Below are 21,937 nucleotides of genomic sequence, written 5' to 3' on the forward strand. Positions count from 1 at the left end.
GAGAGAGCGAGTACAGGGAGGGGAGGGAGAAGGAGAAGCAGACTCCCCACTGAACAGGGAACCCAACATGGGGCTCTATCCCAGGACTCTGGGATCGTGACTTGAGCTGAAGGGAGATGCTTAACTGACTGAGCCACCCAGGCACCCCTTTAGTGACATTTTTAAAACCCTTTTCGGTAATAGAAGTGATACCCTCACATAAGGCCATAACTGCATTTCCAACAATGAATTATAATCATCAGTTTCTGTGTTTTTTCCTCTCTAAACACAGAGACCATGCCTTGGCCAAGCAAGCCCTGTGCCTGGCCCTGGACGCCCTCAGCCAGAGTTAATCCAGTGAAGGAAGAAAGGGAGATTAGCGTGCATCAGAAATATTAAGCAGTGTCTACCTTCCTGCGTGAAGAAACCTCATGTTCAGCAATTTAGCAGCTAATATCTCTGAAAATATCGGAACTTTTTCTTTATAAATGCAGTATGACCAAGTTTCAGATAGCTTTGAAAATAAAGAAAATTACTACACCCACAATTCCACCATGCAAATATAGGAAGGGTCAGTTAGCATTCTGATTCGGGGAAGGATAGTATTAGCACTGTTAGAATTAATTTATAGTGTACTTAAAAGCATGCATTTTTTAAAATATCCCCCTTTTTTTTTTAATTGATGATGTTGTGGATAGCCCCCTCCAATATGACAACTTGAAGGAAAAGGCATTTTAAAGATAACTTTTTAAAATGCAGATCGTGAATGTGAAAGGTGAGGAAAGATTGTTTGCTAGCCTCTCTGACTGGGAGAGAGATGATACTCCCGGCATTTTTCGAGTCTAGGATGGAGTTTCTTTATTTGCATAGTTTATGGTAACATGGATAGAGGAAAGGAAGTGCTGTTGTAACCCATAAATAGCCAAGTCAACTGACCTGTAACATAAAACATCTCAAATAGAGTATTTGAGAGCCTCTGGCCTTGGATTTGACATAGCTATGTTCTATAAATGGTAACGGAGGAACTATAGTGAACTTGGCAATGGAATATTATTCAGCCTTTAAAAAGAAGGCAATCTTGTCACAAACAACTACGTGGACGAACCTCGAGGATATCGTGTTAAGTAAAATTAGCCAGTCACAAAAGACAAATACCGTGTGACCCCACCTGGGTGGGGTGTCGAAAGCAGTCACGGGCATGGGAAGTCCAACTGGCGGTTGCCAGGGGCTGTAGAGATCAGCAAAGTAGACTCGTGGTTTAATGGACAGAGACTTTCAGGTTTGCAACGTGAAAATGCCCCAGAGATGTGTCGCATAGCGATGTTGTGAATATACTTCACACTACTCAACTGGACACTTACAAATGGTTAAGATGACAATGAAAAAAACAGAGAGAGAAAATTGGAATCAGAAAATCAAGCCAGTGGCTTAGAGTCCTCTAATAAAATTTAGTATTATTTAGAGGTAAGGGACATTGCTAACTCATTCAAGGCCCAATTCTCCTAGGATATTAAATTATTCTTTGTGAAAAAGGTTTATAACCTTTTTTTGCCCTCCACCCCCCTGAAATTTATGAACTGTGGCTCTGGGACTATGAGCCTGAGACTCAGGAGGCCTGGTCCTTTGTCCAAGCTCAGGGCCTAGCCTGGCTGGGATTCGGGCAGTTGCCTGACCTCCCGGAACCTCAACTTGGCCTAAGGCCCTGTCATCTTCCCCACTTGTGAAGACTGTTCCTACAGGGATAGGGGCACACCAGTCCGCAGAGCTGTGCCACCGAATGGGGTACCTGTCAGTGTGCCACACTTTATTCAGTGGTAGTCATCGAAAGCCTATTTTTATGATACTGAAACATGGGTATATGTACACTAATTTCTAGAATAAATTGAGCATTTACTAAGTGCCAACCGCTCTGCTTAGCACTTTGCATATTCAATCTCCCCTGCAGGATTTGGGCCAGAGAAGTTAAGTAACTTTCCCAAAATCACACAGCACACAGGTTTCAGACTTGAACTCAGCTCTGCTGCCTGCAAAGGCCATGCTCTGAACCTCTAAGTTACAGGGGAGCAGAACAGAGAACTTGCATAAAACATACAGATTCTAAGAAAGTCTGTAGAAAATTTTAAAAGGTCCTGATAGAATGGGATCTTCTATAAATTCACCTCTCATTCCATCTCAGTGACACCACCACTCTGGCTCTTCTCAACCTTTAACCTCCCAAACTCCAGCCTCGCCCCTCAACAACACAGAGGTGTGCGTGGACTGACTTAGTGCAGAACTTAATTCGGTCACTACATTGAACTCACAACCAGTTTTAATCCAGTCTCAAGATTCTTAGTTTACTATCAGAGAAGACTTAGTGCCTCAAGAGAAACAAATTATTCATACTTGCCTCAAAGTGCTAAATGCAAGTGTTTGAAGAATTATCAAGAATACGCAGACTGTTTCAAGTATCGCAAGTGAAGAAAACACATACTGTTTTGTGACTTGCCAAACCTGGTCCTTTTTTAAGGTAGCCACTCATAGAGTTGAACACAGACACACAGCAGTTTGCTGAAATAAGTGTATCCTAAGTACATATTTCGTAGGTTGATTTCTGGCCCGCTTGAAGCACTCAGTTCCAAGAAGATAAGAAAAATAACAGTGTTCCTGGAAATAGAAAATGTGAATTAAGTGATATCAGCTCATATAAAGATCAGCTTAAACTAATCTGTGGCGGAAACTATTAGAAGAGTTGTTAATATTAAAGGAACACCATTTTTATCTCAATACGCATAATATGCTTTAATGTCTAAAATATTTGGCTTTTATGGGTTTGCTTTTAAATAAATCGTAGTTTAAAATACATTATAAATTTGTAATGGCGTATTAACATACATTAATAGACACCAAAAGGCAAAACGTCAATCCTGACTAAATACAATTTTTGCGTACTCTGCTACCTGCATCCCGTGGGGTTAAAACAGACCAGAGAAAACCAAGCATCCTTGCTGAACACTCTCAGTTCGAACAGGGGCTCCCAGCCTGCAGTGGGCCTCCATGCTGCTCAGTAATTACAGCCCCCTTCATCTCCCAGATGACGATTTCTTCCTTTCTCCTCAATCCTCAAACCTCTATTAGCACCTGCCTCAGGTTCACTCTCAGCTGGTGACCTTGATTTCACTGAGGACACAGCAGTCGAGAACAACTCTGAAAGCTGGTGCCTCCACACCTACCCATACAGCAGCCTCACGCCCCTGTACCCAGCCTTTTCCCCTGTGTGCTCCTAGCCAAGGCCCAACCCCTCCACTTAGACACTAGATCCCAACCCTTTCACCAGCATTACTCCTGCATCACCTGGTTTTCCCTATTTACTGACTTACTCCTATAAGCATACAAACTTACTATTCTTGTTCCCATTTTAAAAGAAAATAAAATTCTCTTCACCTCTCTTCCCCCTTGTGGAGGAAGAAAATTTTTCCTCTGCCCTTCAAGGTTCTTCTAGGTGGTGTAAGAATTAAATTAACAAGAAAATAATTCATATGCACAGAGGTCTCACAGATATGGGACCTAAGAAGTACCGAGGCAGGCAGCTTTTATACTTTCTAGACAAAGGAACGTGGGTTTATGAGGAATTGACAGGACAAAGAAAATGGACATTTGGGACCATCAATTAGCAAGGAATCTAAACAGAATTTGGGCTGAGGTGGTAAATTAGCAAAAGTAACAAGGTTTGTTATTTCAGCCCTGAAAATTTTCTGTCTCTGATGGTAAGGATGTCTCTCTTCCTCCCAGTGTTGGGAGGGTACCTTTCACATGAGAGATTTATGACCTGCTTTCTAGAGACCTAGGATGGTCAGACTGTTTTTGTTATACTGCCTGTTTCTTAAATAACATTAATTAAAAATAATCATTATGCCATTGTGGCATATTTTGGGGCATCCTGCCCTGGGCTCCCACACTTCCTAGCTGACTTCTCATTCTCTACTTCTCTTTATTTATAGTAAAACTCCTCCAGGGTGGTACTGTCTCTGATTGTCCTCTTAGTCGTTCTTAACCACTCTCAGCAGCCTTTGTCCCTACCACCCAGTCAAGGTCACCAACATCCCGCATAGCCAATGGTCAAATATCTCACTTGACTTATCCACTATCTCTGACACAGACAATGTCTCTTAAGTCCTCCCTCAAAACAGTCTTTCCTCTTGGCTTCCAGGATCTCCTACTCTCCCTGTTTTCTTCCTGCCTCAATGACTCTTCCTTCTCAGTCTCCTGTATGAGTTCTTCTCGTAGTATAGGTTTCAATTCTCAAATCTCTTTTCCTCTCTAGCTTCGCCTTCTCCACTGGTGACAGCATCCAAGCCAAACTGATGCCTCCAGGCTGGTCCTCTCCCCCCAACTTCAGCCCCGATATCCAAATCCCCATGCAACATCTCAGTTTAGATGTATACAAGGAATCTCAAATGTAACAAGCCCCAAATCAAACTTTTGACTTCCACCCCTCCCAACTCATTTCTCCTAAATTTTCTCCATCTGAGTAAATAGCAACTTCATCCTTCTTGTTGTTCAGGGCCCAAACCACAGAGCTAAACTTGCCTTCCCTCCTTTTTCTCATACCCCATCTTCTCTCCACAGGCAAAAATAAAATTTTTTTAAAGATTGTATTTATTTTATTTGACAGCCAGCCAGCCAGTGAGAGAGGGAACACAAGCAGGGGGTGGGAGAGGAAGAAGCAGGCTTCCCAGTGGAGCAGGGAGCCCTATGTGGGGCTCAATCCCAGGACTCTGGGATCATGCCCTGAGCCAAAAGCATATGCTTAACGACTGAACCATCCAGGTGCCCCTCGCCACAGGCAAATTTTATCACCTCTACCTTCCAAATGGATCTGGAAGCTGACCACTTCTCATTCCTCAGTGAATGTCACTCTGGTTCAGGCCTCAAACCTTATGTTATTCAATAACCTCTGAAGGAGTCTCCTTACTTCCATCCCTGCTCCACACAGTCTATAGTAACGTCCCGGAACTTTCTGCTCAAACCCCTTGCAATGGCTCCCACAGTAAAAGCCCAACTCCTTTCAAGGGTCCACGACCTACTTCCCTTTCTTCTCTGACTTCATCTCCTGTGTCTGCCTCTCTTGCTCACGCCAAGCTAGTCATACTCACCTCTTGATTGTTCTCTCTGCTTGGAGCTTCCTTCCCCCAGATTTCTATATGGTCTTTCTACCACCTCCCTCTGGGCTTTGCTTAAATGTCATCTTTTCTGGGAGACCTTTTCCAGACCATGATTTGTCCCTTCTACGCTTCTAGGTTCTCAGCTGGGTCTCTGTAACACAAGACAGATTGGCAAGAGAAAAGCATACAAATTAGCCTTCAAGAAGAGGGGCGCTTGCGTGGCTCAGTCGGTTAAGCATCTTGACTCTTGATTTCAGCTTAGGTCATGATCTCAAGGTCATGAAATCAAGCCCCACATCAGTCTCCACACTCCATGGGGAGTTACTTGAGATTCTCTCTCCCTCTCTCCCCTGCACCCCACTTGCTCGCTCTCTTTCTCAAATAAATAAATAAATCTTAAAATGAAAAGAAAAAAAGAAATGAAGACACAAAGCAAGGTTAAGCCTGAGTGTTTTTCACTCTGGATTTGATGACGACTGGTCAGAGTGTAGCAGCTAAGGGTGATAAAGTGGGGGAACTTCCCAAAGCCTGTTTGTTTAGATTCCTCTGAGTCCTGGTGTCTTTGGAGATAAGGATGCTACTTTCTTCCAGGTAGGGGGAGGGCACCTCTCACAAGAGGGCCTTGTGACCTGCTTCAGGGCAGGCCCCAGAGTCCTTCCAGCACCTGCCGTTTCTCAAGTCCCTTTGGCTTAAAATATTCAGCATGCTGCGGTGCCATATTCTGGGGTAGCGGGTCTCAAACCCTGTCACTACCCCATTTAAAATTCTGATCCACAGCTCCTGCATCCTCCTCACCCAACAATCATGTTCCTCTTCTACCTAACATACTATTCTACTTATTTATGTATGTATTTATTTATTTTTAGTTGTCTGTCTCCCTCAACCCCAATGTCAACTCCATGGGGCAAGGCTTTTTTTTTTTTTTTTTTTTTTTTTTTTTTTATGTGTTAATCACCACTGTATCTCTAGCACCTAGAACGTATCTGCCACAATTATTTATTGAATGAAGGAAAGAACTAGTGGATGGGCCACGGTTAGTGACGTGGACGTATTTTATTATACACTACCATATAACCTGGTGCTCTGGGTCTGTTTTCTCATTTAACCCTTGCATCTACGTAGCGACTGTTATTGTCATTATTTTGCCACAAGGAGTTCAGTGACTACCGACATCATGCAGCCATAAATGACAAAATTAGTTACCAAAGCCAACTCTGTGTGGCCCCAGAGCTATTTTATTCACAGCGTCATAGCTCTGGCTTCAATTCACACCATCAACAGACATACAGTCACCATATCGAGATATGGAGATATATGGATATCAAAGTTTAAGTGGTCCCCAGACAGGGCACAAGGGCCTGGGTCAGTCATAAATGCCACACCATAGGGACTCCTTTTACAGGCTGTTGTGAGTCATGTGTTTTCTGTACCATTTCAAACATCGGAACAGAATATTCGGAACAATCTGAAAGATCCATTTCCCAAAGACCTTCTGCAGGTTAACATCTGATCTAAGTGGCGTTGTATTCTTCTTTCCAGACTTCTGCCTTAAATAAAAAGGGAAGTTGAGTCTTCAAGAAGAAAGGAAGAGAGAACAAAATATTTCAGAGAGATATAGGTTATCTGTATAGAATATTTCTGATAGAATAGACAAGAAGCCCATGACCGCATCACCTCTGGCAGGACAAATGAGGGATTAGGAAACAAGAAAGGGAGAGGGACTTCTCACTCATACCACCTGTACCTTTTGAAGTTCTGTGCCATATGCATTAAGTACCTTCCGTAAATAGGCAAAATAACAACGGCAGTGTGCCCTGTCTGGCCTCCCACCGAGAGGGCAGTGAAGAGGACACATGGCAGTCTTAAGTTTGTCCAGGCCCTGAGCACTCCTTCCAGGTGACAGTCGTTGAAGCTCGCTCCCGGCCTCGGTTCCACCATCTGCAATGGGAAGATCATGATTAGAGCTTGCCTGACTTTGTAAGCAGGGTCTGTTGTGAGACGCTAAGTGTAAAACTTTATACACGCATCAGCGTTCATTATCATTCAGGGCAAGTTTGGTGGATAAGAAAGCAAACCAGCTCACTGAGCTATGGAATAGGTTTCTAGAAATAAGAAAATCGGTAGAAAATCTGCTGTTTGGTCTCAAACAATTTTACTTTAAATTCAAGGAGTATAAGCAAGATGATCACCGGCATCATTCCAGCTCCTCTAGTCTCTGGTCTTGGAATTATGCCAATTTTGGTCATCCTTCCCTAGACCTCACAAGGCCTTTTATCCTCACAATGCACAGACTAGCTGGAACCTGGAGGACTGGAGAGGTTTGAAACTCATTTCTAGAATCAAATAATGGCAATTTTCAGTTCTGTAATACGCTACCCTGAATCTTAAAATGCTAAAGTTATCCACTGGGTTCTGAATGCAGCCTTGCCTTGAAACACGTAACGAGTGAATGAAAAATCGTGGGAAAAAATGCCAAATAACTTGATTTATGGCTATCGATAAGAGAATAAAAACAATGTGTCATGGATGGAATTCGTGAGCCACACACTGAGTATTCAGTAAAGTAGCAAAAAATAACATTTCTCAAGAAAAGGCAGCCTGGGTTGCTTCATAGGCCAATGTAACTAAGTAGCACAGTATTAAAAAAACGAACAAAAACTAAGTGCCGAGGGCGTGTATTTCTGGACTGTTCTGGAGCCCATTACTCTTGTTCACGGGTTCTTTTAGACCATTAAATGGGATGGGGAAATGGGAGGTCCTAAAGTGTTTAAAACACCGTAGAGGGTCCACGGTTTGGGGAAGAACTTTCTTAGAGCTTCATTTCCTCCTTTTTCCTTTTTTCTGCTTCTTTTCCTCCTCCTGTTTCATCTTGGTATTTGTAGAGAAGGGGGAAGTCCTGGGGCTGCAAATCATGTCCTTCCAAACCCAAGAAAACAAAGCGCGGTGCTTATCTAACCACCGGAAGGCCCCGCCCCCTGACGCCCCCCAGTTCCCGCGGGGTTCGCGTGGACCAGCAGGGGGGACCAGCAGGTCCTCGTGGGTCTGTGCTCACTGGGGCCTGTAGTCCTCTGCGGCCGTGGACGGGGCTGCTCCTCCACCCGCAGGGCCGTGGGAAGGTCAAGGGAAAGGATCTGAAAGCGCTCGTGTACACTGATGCAGCACAGCATTATTACTGTGAAAAATTAATTAGAAAAGGGAGCAATCTTCTCATCATTTCCTTATTTCTCTTTTCTCACTTCCCCTTTCTCTCTCCTCCCCGCCCGTCTTTCTCTCCTTCCCCACTCTGCTCTCTCGGCGGGGAGCACACACCAGGTAGTAGGAGCCGAGGGTCTGAACTGTTAAAACAGAACGAAGTTTAGGAGCCCCTATAAGCTACACCCAAATTACTGAGAAATGTGAAAAGAAAAGCAGCTCAGCCCCAGATTCCAGGAAAACGCTGCATTTTGGATTTACTTGCCACTTGGTGCTGTCACATGGGTCGAGTCTTCAAGCTTTGGTCATTAAGTCTTCCGCTTCCTAATACAAAGAAGTAAATGCTGACTCGTGTCATTTGCCTCCCGTGCCACCGGAAATGGCATCTTCTCCCCAGCGGCGGGCTCCCGCACCCAGCAGCAGCACCCAGACGTGAACTCATCTGCCCGGCAGCCGGGCCCGGGGCTCGCCAACCCGGCCCTCGGATCGACAGCCGACAAAGGAGTCTGTCGAGGGACGAGACCTAGAGTCACCTGAGAGGTACACTTTTTAATCACCAGTTACCTTAGTGAGTAAGTACTTTCCAGTTTTCCCATTTTATTTTCGGCATTAACTTCACGTTTCTGAGCAGCCGTTCTTAGGATCGTCCTTTCTTGGGCACTTACTGCCCAGCGAGATCACCATCCTAACCCCTTCACCCCACCCCACCCCCCCTTAAGGAACGGGACAACTGTTACTTTGTGATAAGGATTCGTGATTGATAAACTACTCTGTCTGTAAAGACGTACAGCAAAGAGAGACAGACAGTCGTGAACAGGAGAAAGGACGCGAAGCATTTATTGTGTGTGCAATCTTGTATGTTGTGGTTGACCACAGAGGCTTGGCGGCAGTTTCGACTCCCCGCGCTGCTTTTCATAAAATAGATAGATGACCTTGGGCGGATGACTCAGTCTTCCCAACTTAATTTTTCGAATGTGTAAAGTGGAGAAAAAGAGAACACTGATGTCACAGGGCTCTTAAGGGGAACGGATAGGTAGCTAAAACACGTAAGACCCTGGCGAAGTGGCTACTGAATGTTACTGAATAACAGGTGAAATTAGTGTTTCTACGTAATAAATGAAGGCTTTCATTCGACTGGAAAGCTCTCCTGAGGAGTAAAACCCATCCCTCAAACACGCTGAGGTGGTTCTGGTGCAGAATAACAAGAATTAACATTTGGAAAGTTTACAGAGCATGTCATCTGATTTCCACAATTAACCCTAAGGCAGGCAGTGCAGAGCCGTGGACCTGTTTTTGCTGCCGAGGGAGAGGGGAGAAGTGGAGAGCTGCTCTGAACGTTACCAGCAGGAAGAGAAGCTCGTGGGTCCAAACTTCGAGCTGAAGGGAGGAAAACATGACTTGGAAAAACTAGTGTCAGAGAGTTCAGACGTCCCTTTCTCCAGCTCAACTTCTCACCTCTTGGACCTTGCCCCTCTTCCGGTTCCAAGCCGTAGCGTTTGGAACTGGCGAAATCCTCAGTCCTGCTGCCAACACACAGAGCCGTGGGAACACAGGTCTTCCAGATCCTTCTACAACACAATATGGGCAGGGAGAAGGCAGCCAGAGACTAGCTCTTAGAATCCCATCTTTAAATTCAAAACCTTTGTTTCCCATAGAAACGCTATTGCACTCAGCGCTCAGATACTCTGCTGTTAATAATAATAACAGCAATAATAAAAGAACGTCCATTTTAAAAGCTCTTTCGTGCAATCTCCTTGGAGGAGCTTTGGAGGCCATTTGTCCCATTTAAAGGCTGAGGTGAGCATCTCTCACAGAGATGACGTGAGCTCTGGAGGTGGCGAAACCCCAGCCTGCGACTCAGCCTAACGTTCCCATCACCCATTCAGTTGGCTTTTGTGGCCATTCCTGGAGACAGAATTTTCAGAATCCCACCTGTGCATCAGTCCATCAGTTGAAAGCAACTTAGTCATTATTGGCTCCCCCTCACCCTTCCTTTTCAACCGTGGGAACTTTTTATTCAACGACCACTTAGACTCTGGAGTAGTCAGCAGAAGTCTGAAAAACTCTGAGGCGCACAGAGCGTGAGCGCGGCACTGACTTTTCCACTGACCCATGAGGAGGAATAGTTAACGATCAGTGATGGAAGCCCAACTAAGTTAACTTCATCCCTGCTCTGTTTCCTCAGGGAAAAAAGCCTTAAACCTGTGTACAAAACATTGCTTTGTTTTGTTTTTCCACAGAGAATGCAAAGGAAAACGATATGCAAATATTTTTTTCTAGATAAGACTATTTTTTTCCTTTCCATCTCAACTAATATTTATAGCTGGGGTTAAAAGCTCAGGCTCCGGAGCCATATTTCCTCCTAAAGAAACAAAACTATCTTAAGCTGATCTCATCTATCAGAAGATTCATTGGCAATGACAGACCAGTTCTGCCATTTGCTAGCTGGACAGCCTTGGGTGACGTACGTAACCTCTCCAAGCCTCAGTTTCCTCAACCATACAATGGAGAATGTAAGAGTCTCTACCTCAGTAGGCTGTGGGCGGACAGAAGGCCTGGCACATAGTAACTGCTCAGTAAACGGTAACCTTTATGCAGAAGGCACCGGGCTGCGAGGCGTAGAAGGATGGGTGAGACCCACTTCCGCCAGCCAGGACTAGGATAGAAGGGGGTCGAAGGGCACATGTGTGGTTAATCATAGTACAAAATAGAACCAAGTGCTCGATGAGGGCAGCCATCAGAAGCAGCAGACTTCTCTGTCTGGGGAAAAAAGGGGAGACTTTCAGACAGACGTGGTCTGAAACTGGATCTTAAGGCAGAAACAGAATTTCAGGAGAGGAGGGGGTTAGGGAACCCTGATGCTAAGTCCCAGAGCAAACATGAAGAGGGGAGAAAAAGCCCTCTGGGTATCCACGGGCTCCCAAATTCACCCACAGGCCCTGGGGAGCTGCACAGGAGGAAACATCATATCCCAGGTTAAAAACCAAAGTTCCTAAATGCAAAATGCCGGGAGTTATGCTAGCAGATCAAATGAAAGTGAAGACACGAAGGTCAAAACCCCAGATGATCATGTTTTAGGTCAGAAAACACAACATAAAAACCAGACCATTTCAGAAGTCTTTCAGAGTGAAGACGCACTTCCTTAAGAATGAAGAGTAATTTATGGAAAGTAAAAAAGTTCATCATAAAACCTAATAAAACAGAGGTGAAACTGGTCACTGCTCAGCTTCCCAAAATATATTGCAACACCCTCCTCCCCAAAGCATAGCCTCAGGAATTACATCCCATTTTTTAATGCCAAGACACAGCTGAACGGTTCTCCATCCAGGCTAACGCTCAAGGATTTTGAGGTTTTTAGGAATAGTGGAAGCAGCCACAGTCACGAAGCATAAAAATGACTTGATCCAAGCATTTCAGATGCAGAGGTCATTTCCACCTGGTCATCCCCAGCCTGTGTCGCACGCATAAATTATACAGCAGCTCTCAGGGCACGCGCAGCAAGAATGTGCCGCCGTCATTCCCACAGACGCTCCATTCTTACCTTTAGGAAGATTGTCCAAAGGTCACAAGAGAATTATTTTAGGAATTCAGCCACGGTTTGATGGTAGGATAAATGGGCAACTAGAGAATTTGAAAGTGATAAGAGGCCCACACGAACGGTTACTCCTTGCCCCCTCCCCCCTTCCCACCCCCTGGGAACTTTTATTCTACTCACCTGAATACGTCTGGAATTCAGGAGACAAGTTTGGGCTGGCTCAATTTATTGAGCACTTAAAAATGTGGCAGACCTCACGCTAATGCCTTTGTTCAGCTAACCCTCGCTTCTTAAGAAATTCATAGTATTATTCTTGTTTTGTTGATGAGGGTTCTGAAGTGCAAAAATAAAATGTACTTAAACTGCCCCAGGTAGCAAAGGGGCCTCCGCGGTGGAACCGGATATGAACCCAGGGGGCTGCCTCCAGGCCCCCCTCTGAGCCACTGGGCTTGCCACCATTCAGGAGTCATCTGCATACAAATGGTGATTGATAAGGCACCGAATAATTTGTTTCCATCCAAAGTGGGACTTTTTTTGGTGGGGGGAGGGGTGCCCTTACTAATTGCACTGAGAAAACAGGGGGTCAGCCAGAACGCTTTGGGGCAAATTGAGAAGTATGACCACCGTATTGACTGATGCCGTGAGAGTGGATGGGTTTACCCAGGGAAAGAAGGCTGAAGAAAAGAAGAAAGGAGCCGATTAGTGGGTCGTGAGAGAGATCCACAGTTGGGGAATTGCCCGAGAAAGAGAAACTCACAGAGGATCCTGGGGGAGGTGAGCCGGGAGACAAGGGTGTCAGCCTCGGGCAGTTTTCCGAAGGGAGTCACCTGGGGCGCCCCGGCCCTGAGGAGCTGGGAATGCGGCTAGGGTGATAAGGACCACGAGGTGGCCATTGACAGGGGCGGTCGGGAAATCACTGGTGATTTACTGACCACTGTTTCTCCGGTTTGGTGGAGTTGGGAGCCTCATTAAAGTAAAAGGAGGCGTGAGTGGGAGGTGAGGACCCAGCCACAGGCAGTGCAAACAACTCTTTTTGAAAGTGGCCTTGAAGGGGAAGCAAAAGATAGGACTGTCCTGGAGGTGGAGTCAAAGAAGTTTCCTTTCTTTTTTAAAGCAAGAAACTAGAATGTGTTTAGTGCTTAAAGGAAGGAACCAGCCAAAGGAGAGTGAAGAAAAAGTAGAATGAATAATTATCCCCTCTCCAGGGGACATTCTGGAGCCGAGTTCCTGGGGAGGAAGAAGGGCGAACCAGCTGAGCTGAGGAGTCACCTCTACACCTGCGGAGGTACAGCTCTGCCCCTGCGGAGGGAGGAGAAGGGACTGGGCTGGAAGGTTCCATGGAGGGAACGGGAGGGAGGTGCTGTCTGCAGGCTCGGGTTTTCTCTGGAGTCCCCGTGGGGAGGGGTTGCGGAGCCCGAGGTTTGAAGCTGCCTAATGCACGGCAGGCACCGTACTAGGCCCTTGAGAGACACTGACGTGATCTCTTTTCGTCTTCACTATTGTTCAGTGAGGTAGGTGATCTTACCCCCGTTTGACACCAGAGGAAACTTGGTGGGTCAGCACAGTGAGCAGTCAGCCCAAGAGCACACGGCTGTTTGGGGCCAGAGTCCAGGTCTGACTTCATTGTCTCCCGGAAGGGAAAGCCAGCCCACGGCCTTTCCGTTATCTTGCAGTCTTCGGGGAGTAATAGGTGGGGAGTTAGCGATGTAGTTTTAAATAGTGGTTTGAGACCAGAATGCCGAAGTGAGTCAAAGTCTGTACATGATGGAAATCCTATTTTTGTTCATATGAATTGCTTTGATTTTTTTTTTCTACTTTAGGAGATCCTCTTGTAAAACAAGAGTTGTTGTTGTTGTTGTTTAATGGGTCTGTTTGAATAAAGGCTCCATAGTTTATCTTTAGTTTTTAGAGAATTTACCTGCTATCAGGTATCATGAACCCCCACTTCATTCGTAAAGATGTCACCTGCGTTTCTTTCTAAAGCCCATAGGGACATTTTCTATTAGTCTATTACGATGGGAAAAATATGCTCCTTACGGATTTTTATAAACTTGGTAATTTTCACTCTCCAAGTGTGTGAAATTCTGTGGGTATTTTACTGTGAAAGAATCACAGATTTAAGATGGTGGCCCCGTAGGGAAGGTGATAATACAAATTGATAAGGTCTGCAGGGATTCTGCCTCCACAAGGAAAACTTGTGGTTACGTGGAGCCCACTTTGAAACCCACTAGTTTCAGTTTTCCATTTGTCTCACGTGTGTTTGGGATGTTAGATGTGGGGTGTGAGGACTCGCTGAAGAGCCAAGTTAGAAATATGGCCCATATGGTAGAGTTGGGTGATACAGGGATGGGGTAGAGGAACCCTGACCGTAGTTGGGGACGGGGGGAGGGGTGTGAGTCAGATTTGCAGAGTGACAACTGTCAGAGCCCCAGACACAGGTTTTTTCTAAATTTTTGTTGAATTAATGGCCTGCAGAGCTGAGGCCTCTTTCAGAGGTGAGGTTATTTGGAGTGGGGGGATTAGAATCGGACTTTCTAGTGGTTGATATGTAAGGGGCCGAAAGAGGGTGTCACACCCTACCTTAAAGGACGCGGCGACTCAACCCCAAGAAGTCGAGAGAGACAGCTCTTGATGCAATCACACGAGGCTTTATTGCGGGACCAGCGCGCTGGGGCTCCTCTCATAACCCACGCAGGGGCAGCGGAGAAGAAGCCCCGAGCTATGAATTGGTTGGGTTTTTATGGGGGTTCGTGGGCGTAACCCTCCGGGGGCAATTTTTCGGGGTGTTTACAGCCTCTGCCCAATTAAGAGTCCGGTTGGCCAGTACAAACTGTCCAATAGGAAATTTAGGTCATGCCACTTGGCGCGAGGAACTATCAGAGAGCTTCAGATGGTACAGGGTGGTAGTCTTTCGGAGGGTCACTCTGGGTGTCATTCCGGGTGGAGGGTAGGATGGCAACATGCTGGGGGGTGATAGCTCTGGGTGGGATACAATTAGGTACCCCTCCACCCAAGGACTCGATTTATCTATTTATCTTTAGCAAGCAGGCGTGCACAGAAGCGAGAAGCTGCGGTTAGCGTTGTTTCCAAGTGGGCCCCTTCCTTAAAGTATTTGGGGCGCCCAAACTTTGCTTAAAGGGGATTTTCAGTTATGTTCCTCTACGTATGTTTTCCAAACTTCAAAATGTCCTTTCAGATAGTTGCAAATAATTTGCATCACTCACCACAGCATCTCACAGTACTTTTACGTGGTTTTTTTTTTTTTTAATTTACTCCACTTTTTAAAATAGTACGCCCGCATTATTTCCCCCTTTTCTGTGTTATATAGAAGATTGTTAACGGACTTGGCCCAGAGCAAAACATGAATCTCTTCAGAATCGGCAAACTTCAGGCCATTCGTTCAGCTTTCCCAAAGAGAAGTTTGCATTGTTTTTCTTCTTTGAAAACTTTATATGACATGCAGTTTAATTTTTGACAAGTTTAAAGCCCCCCTAGAAAACTAAGCAAATGCCAACACATTGAGATGAATTCCTGAAAACTAATTGTATTTGTACCATCTATTCCGTTAAAATGTAAGGGGATCTTGGAAAGTTGAAAACATTGATTTGATTACCAAAAATGCAGTTAGGAGGAAATGAACTATTTATATTCTCAACATAATGTTGCATTAAAATGGTTAGTCTTACGCAAGAAACTATTTTAAACTAGTTACAAGGACTTCCTACAGCTAATCAAAACAACATCCTAATCATTAATGACTACCCCTGATTTAAGACTTCACTGCAGGGTCTCTGGAGCAGCCGACCTATTTCTGTGTCTGTCTTCCTGGAACCGAAGATCAGTAAGAAAAAGAAAAAAAAAAATTAACCTAATTTCTACGACACATTGATTAATGAAAAGCAAATGTTACATGTTTGGTTGGTGATAGTTGTACAGCAATAGTCAATGATTTATAAGTCATGGCTTACGAAGCTATTAAAAATTAATTACCCCCAAACGAAGCAATCTAAGCAAAATGCTCGAAAGTCATTTATTCTAGTAGTAGCCATTATTAATGCATATTTCTGTCAGAGCTTTAGTCAAAATCCAAATAGAAAGCATGGAACTAAAAATTATGATTTCAGGAATCATCGTGAAGCTCTTTAAAAAAAAGTGTTAATTTGAGGTTGGAATGACAGATTGCAATTACCACTGGTAAACCTCCTCCCTCCCTCCTGACTCCTCCAGCGGGCTTTGGCGCTTCATATGCATACATTCTTTGGGGCTGCTGGCACCTTCGTCAGTATTTGCCTCTTGCGTGTCCATTTCCTTGCTGTTGCTCTTGAGAGAAGAGACTGCTTTTAAAATACACATTCCTTCCATCTGGTACCGTATCAGGTTCGCAATGATCTTTACTGAATGAATGAATGAGTCACCCTTATCTATAAAAGAGCTACGAAAACATTTTAATAAGTGAGTAGAGCAAATTTGAAGCCAAGGTGCAAAAGACCAGCAATCTGTTTTCAAATCCCCTTTTTGTTTCTTTCTTTCTTTTTTTTTTTTTGGAAATAAAAAGGGCTTTGAAAGTAGAACTTGCCAACCTTTCTTTAGACTTAGCTCTCAATTATTCTTCATTTACCACCACTCCCCCCCAAAAAAGTAACTTTGTTTTTGTTAGGTTTCGTTTTAAGTGCTTGGTATCTTGGTTTAAACGATTTTTTCCCAGGGCGATATAGTCCTGGGGGTGTCTGATTTGTTAATCCTGTCACAGTCCTGGTGCTCTTTATCAAGAATTTCATGAATTTCCTTTCAGTTTAACTTCGACTGGAGCGTGTTCTTTCCAGTCATTTCCTCCTCCCTTTTCCACAGGCTGATCCGCTGGCCTGTTGCACCGCAGAAGAACAATGAGCAATTCCTAGGGAGACGTTTTTGCCCAGGTTTGACTCTGGAGCAGCACCTGGGTGGGTTGAGTTCACTGGTGGGGATCCAGGGCAGCCAGGACTCCTTAAACAGTGAGAGGCCGCGGAGTCTGCAGAATTATGTGTTGGTTACTCCACAATCCAGGTCGCTTCTTTGTTGCGTGTCTCTAGGTAGAGATCAGGTATGGGATGAAATACGTATACTGTCACTCACAGCACACACACACACACACCCCGGGTCCCCACCCCCTGAGTACACATAAACCACCTCTCCTGGGGGGGGGGCAGAGGAAATGGGTGCCTCCCTGCACGTAAAGACACAGCAAAGCTCTCTTCTGTCTTGTCTTCAAGTATCTTCCTGACTGGAGCCGAGCTGTTCGATTCAGACCAGCCTGCAGTAAAGGATGTCTCCCTACACAGACAGACTTTGGCGTCGGTGGTTTTACCTTTTAGTTCCATCACATCAATAGCCCTCCCTATAAAATGGAAATAATAAAGATTATCTCATAAATAGGATTACATCTGTAAAACAGCTGGTGTGCAGTAGCCATTCAACAAACATTAATTTGGCTTTATTCAAAATCTTTCACTTGGATCGTCTCATTCTCCCATCACAGGACCCTGCCAGAAAAAACAGGACAAATACTCTGTAAATCCCCCGCCCCCTTCTACAGATGATTAACCTGGTGTTTTGAAACTTGCTCAGTAATTATAATAACTAAGCTTTATCCATGGTTACTACTTGTCAGGCATTGTTCTAACTGTTTGACATTTAGTCCTCACGTGAAATTGTGAAGTGGGCACTCAAAGTCCCATTTTACAGATGAGGAAAATTAAGGCAGAGAAAGGCTTAAGTAACTGCCTAAGGACAAAGAGCTGGCAAATAGAATAGTTGGGGTTCACACCCCAGTAGTGTTGCTCCGAAGGCAGTGCTTTTGGCCAGTATACCTCAGTGCCTCTGGTTCCCACAGCTTTTGAGTAGTGGATTGGACTCCCACCCGTCAGTCCCAGTATAGAGCACTTCACACCCAGAGGAGGAATGCATTAGGCCCAGGAAACAAAGTACCCTGCTTGGAGAGCCTCGGGGTTAGCAGACCTGCCTGCCCACCCCACGGAGAGAACGCTAATGGAAGGGGATGGTGTTCAGTATCGTAGGGGACGAGGCCCGTGATGGGAGCAGAGTGCTAGCCCAGAGAGAGCATCGGAGCAGCCCCATGAGAACCTGAGAAAGTGTGGGAGGAGGGTTCCCCCTTCACTTTGCACTTTGGAGACTGGGGTCTAGGGCAGGGGAGCACTATCTGTTCACGAAGACCCTGAAAGAATGCAGCACCTGTTTCTGCTCTGTTCGTAGCGCTCTGTGTCATCGTTCCCAGTGACTTTCTGATCTGCTCCTGAAGGGCGTGACCAGGTTTTACTCATTTTTATATCCCCTCTGTGGAGCCCTGAGTAGACACTTAATAAGTTTGAGAAATGATTGCAGACAAAGGAGCATGCCTGAGCCCCAAAGGGATTTGGAGGTTGCCTACGGTTTTATCCTGTTGTACCACAATGAGCTCTATCCTCTTCTTAAGCTTTTTTTCTGATAACAGAAGCGTTTGAATGAAGATTCTTTGGGGGAAAAGAAGCCAATATTTTCAACTGTTCTCTTACGGCAACTCTTACAGACTACCCGTTTTCCTGTTTTTATTTTTGCACTTGTACCCATTTAAAACCACAAATAGTGTAGCTTTTAAAAACTGTAATTTAATAATAGCTCTCCACCCACCCCAAATAAAATGCTTACTGATGCATGGAAGCCTGGGAATATCAAACCACAATGGATTGTATTGGCCTGTGTAAGTGTATGAAGTGGATACCATGTTCCTCCCCGTCTGAGATCTGCTGGTGATACTGAAGTGTGTTTTTACCTTTTATTCATTAATGGATATGGTTGTAAATGTCAGCTTTAAAATAAACTGAAGTTTTGAAGATGAGTTTCACAACTCTTAAGGTTTTATGCAATGCGCTCAGGAGGAAAAACATTTCCTCTACCCTGTTAGGGTCAGTGTCTGGGGCCCTGTGAATGAAAGACAGGTTATAAGGAGAAATAGCACACAATTTTTATTAATATTTATGTACACAGGAGTTCACAGAATAGAAACGCAAAGAAGCAGGTTCAGGGGCTTATATATCATTTTAACAAAGGAAAAAGAGTTGGGTTTCATGGGATGATGAATTGTGGGGAAGACTCGGAAACATATGAGGGAACAAATGGAAAATCGGGGCTATTTTAGTGAAGTCTGCAAACTCATGTTGGTGGCGACAGCTCCCTGTCATCTTCCTTGACTCCTCTCTTCCTGGTGGGGGAAGGAGCACCTGCCTCAAAGGGAAATTTATACACTGCTTTAAGGCAGGTAAGGGAAGTGCCGAGAACTCTTCCTGTGTCTGTCCATTCTTAGTTGCCTTCAGCTCAAAATAATCCTTATGCTAAAATGGCATATTTGGGGATGGCATATTCTGATCTTCTTCCTATGGAAAGCAAAGAATATTACAGCTGTAACGTGTGAATGATTTCCAGTGTTATTGCCCTTTTTTACAAGGCCTGTTGGCAAAAAACAGCTGATTCCTTGTTAAAAGAAATCTGTTTTTATGTTTTCTGACCTGGCACATGTACTTTTCCTCCTTTTTCTTCCTTTTTTTTGGGGGGGGGTGGATTTTTTATTTATTTGAAAGAGCACAAGCAGAGGGAGAGGGAGAAGCAGACTCCTCACCAGCAGGGAGCCCAACATGGGGCTTGATCCCAGGACCCCAGGGTCATGACCCAGGTTGAAGGCAGATACTTAATAACTGACTGAGCCACCCAGGCGCCGCATGCTTTTCCTTTCTGTTGTTTATTGCATTTCATTGAATTCCTTTTAAGTTATTAAATGTACAATTATATATAAAGTATATTTACAAAAAAAGAGGTAAGGCAAGTCATCCGTAAACCTGCTTTTCTATTAAAAACTGTTTTTGCGTATTTTCTTTCAGTGTGACCTATTTTCTAAGTTTCAGTGAGTGACACAGGGCACACATGTGACATGTGACTTTTTCAGCTTACCATATCACAACGTTCTGTGCGTTCTTGCTCGCTCACCATCCTCATTATTAAGCAGCTGCAAAGTTTGCCTCCCCATCCTCCAGTGGTCGGACACTGACTTCCCATCCGCAGTGTCACCTCCAGCCAGGGAAGGAGGGCCTATGGGGTTGGCGGCTTCTGACCTGATGGAACTTGAGCCTCCCAAAAGCCACTGAGCAGGCGTTCACAGGTCAAGGTGAGGCCTGGCCAGGCAGGGCTTACTGCTCGGGCTCCCTTCTTGCTCTCTTCCTGCTCCCAGGCTTAGGGGAGTGGCTTTCCCAGGCCAACCCTCCATGCCCTTGCCCGAGGCTTGCCCACACCGAGGGCCTGCCCGGGGGGCATCCCTCCCAGCCACCTCTCCTTCTGTCCTAGCAATCCGAAGACCCGCCGCGTGTAAAGCAACGTCGTGGGCCGCGCCCTGGGCATCATGGTCCACCTGCAGGCCTCGGAAGTGCAGCAACTGCTGCACAACAAGTTCGTGGTCATCCTGGGCGACTCGGTCCAGAGAGCTGTGTACAAGGACCTGGTGCTCCTGCTGCAGAAGGACTGCCTGCTCACCACCAACCAGCTCAAGGCCAAGGGGGAGGAGACCTTCGAGAAGGACGAGCTGGTGGACGGAGGCCAGATGGGCCCCATGCACAACGGCATCCAGTACCGGGAGGTCCGCCAGTTCTGCGACGCCCACCACCTGGTGCGCTTCTACTTCCTCACGCGCGTGTACTCCAGCTACCTGGAGGCCATCCTGCAGGAGCTGCAGTCCGGCGAGCACGGCCTCCCGGACGTGGTCATCATGAACTCCTGCCTCTGGGACCTCTCCAGGTACGGCCCGGACTCCTGGCAGAGCTACCTGAGGAACCTGGGGAGCCTGTTCGGGCGCCTGGGCCAGGTGCTGCCCGAGTCGTGCCTCCTGGTGTGGAACACAGCCATGCCCGTGGGCAAGCGGATCACCGCGGGCTTCCTCCCGCAGGAGCGGCAGCCCGGGGACGACTCCCTGCGGGTCCAGGTCATCGAAGCCAACTTCTACAGCTCCGCCGAGGCCAAGAGACACGGCTTCGACGTGCTGGACTTGCACTTCCACTTCCGCCACGCAGAGCAGCACCTGCAGCGCGACGGCGTGCACTGGAACGAGCGCGCGCACCGCCACCTGTCCCAGCTGCTGCTGGCGCACGTGGCCGACGCCTGGGGCGTGGAGCTGCCGCGGCGCGACCACGTGGGCGCGTGGAGCAGGCCCGGCCCGGGACTGGAGAGGTGGCGGCCGGCCGGCAGAGGCCCGCGGGCCTCCCCGCCTCCCCGGTGCAGCCCTCTACTCCCGACTCCCCCGCTGCCCCTGCCGCCACCTCTCCACCTGCCCTTGCCCCCGCATCCTCGTCCCTTTCCTTTTCATCAGGTGATGCCGCGGTGTGTGGTCTGTCCCCAAGATACGTATTATTACTCTGACCAGCCTTTCCAGTCGGATCAATTCTCCAACTATTTCCATTCAGATGTCCCCTCAGCTGCCCAGACGGGATTTGCCTTTGAAGATGACTTTATGATCGATCCTCAGCCGCCTGTGCCCCCTTTCCCCATACCCTATCTGCAGCGGGCCCCCGTGGTTCACAGGGGTTTCCCCCGGTACGCGCCTCGTGGCCCCTACGGGCCCTGGGGTCGGCGGCCGAGGCCTTCCAGGAGACGGGGCCATTCCCGCCCACAGCCAAGGCCTCAGTAAACCGACGAGGGCCTTTGTCCTCCTCCTATTCATGGGCTGGACAGATCATCTGACTGTCCGAAACTGACTGACCTTGTTAACTGAAGCCTTTGGTCCGTGCTTGGGCTTCTTTTTGGTTATTGGTGTCACCGATAAGGACAGGGAAGGGCAGGCAGTCTCCTCCATTTTTGTTGGCTGTGGCCTCCTCCTCTATTCTCTGGGGGTGATCAAGCATTATTCCCGCCTCCCCACTCCCTCTCCTGTTTGTCTTTTTTTGTAAACAGAAAATAGAAATAAAGAAGTCGTTTCACCATAGTAGTTGTGGGTTTGGGATGTGGCTATATTTAATGGTACCTCTCCCTTCCATTACGAATTAGCTGCTTAAAAAGCAAGGACAGTGTTTATGGC

General features: G+C 46.3%; 1 protein-coding gene and 2 long non-coding RNA genes across 9 annotated transcripts; 1 reads left to right on the forward strand and 2 right to left on the reverse strand.

Moving 5' to 3' along the window:
• Positions 1-817: 817 nt before the first annotated feature.
• On the reverse strand, positions 818-12,971 carry LOC103675421. 5 transcript variants are annotated; one of them, XR_571845.2, is made up of 4 exons: positions 8,577-8,715; positions 6,868-7,061; positions 5,115-5,274; positions 818-2,625 (listed from the first exon to the last, which is right to left on the reverse strand). It is a non-coding gene; the product is annotated as an uncharacterized LOC103675421 (long non-coding RNA). The 5 variants fall into 5 exon arrangements; XR_005837917.1 differs by lacking the exons at positions 818-2,625; positions 5,115-5,274 and adding exons at positions 9,771-11,856; positions 12,608-12,971 and having other exon boundaries at positions 6,337-7,061; positions 8,577-8,821; XR_005837919.1 differs by lacking the exons at positions 818-2,625; positions 5,115-5,274 and adding exons at positions 8,880-11,856; positions 12,608-12,971 and having other exon boundaries at positions 6,337-7,061; positions 8,577-8,639.
• On the forward strand, positions 8,749-21,844 carry PCED1B (PC-esterase domain containing 1B). Of its 3 annotated transcripts, none has more exons than XM_008704716.2 (3): positions 8,767-8,887; positions 13,056-13,135; positions 20,218-21,844. In XM_008704716.2, exon 3 carries the CDS (start codon positions 20,273-20,275, stop codon positions 21,548-21,550), a length of 1,278 nt encoding a protein of 425 aa, XP_008702938.2. In that variant the 5' UTR covers positions 8,767-8,887; positions 13,056-13,135; positions 20,218-20,272; the 3' UTR covers positions 21,551-21,844. The 3 variants fall into 3 exon arrangements, with proteins under 3 accessions (XP_040498307.1, XP_008702938.2, XP_040498308.1); XM_040642374.1 differs by lacking the exon at positions 8,767-8,887 and adding an exon at positions 12,546-12,624; XM_040642373.1 differs by lacking the exon at positions 13,056-13,135 and having other exon boundaries at positions 8,749-8,887.
• LOC121105416 lies at positions 14,479-16,692 on the reverse strand. The gene is made up of 2 exons (XR_005837921.1): positions 16,040-16,692; positions 14,479-15,675 (listed from the first exon to the last, which is right to left on the reverse strand). It is a non-coding gene; the product is annotated as an uncharacterized LOC121105416 (long non-coding RNA).
• Positions 21,845-21,937: the final 93 nt, after the last annotated feature.

This window comes from Ursus maritimus, unplaced genomic scaffold, assembly GCF_017311325.1.
Source record: "Ursus maritimus isolate PB19 unplaced genomic scaffold, ASM1731132v1 scaffold_26, whole genome shotgun sequence".
NCBI lineage: Eukaryota > Metazoa > Chordata > Mammalia > Carnivora > Ursidae > Ursus > Ursus maritimus.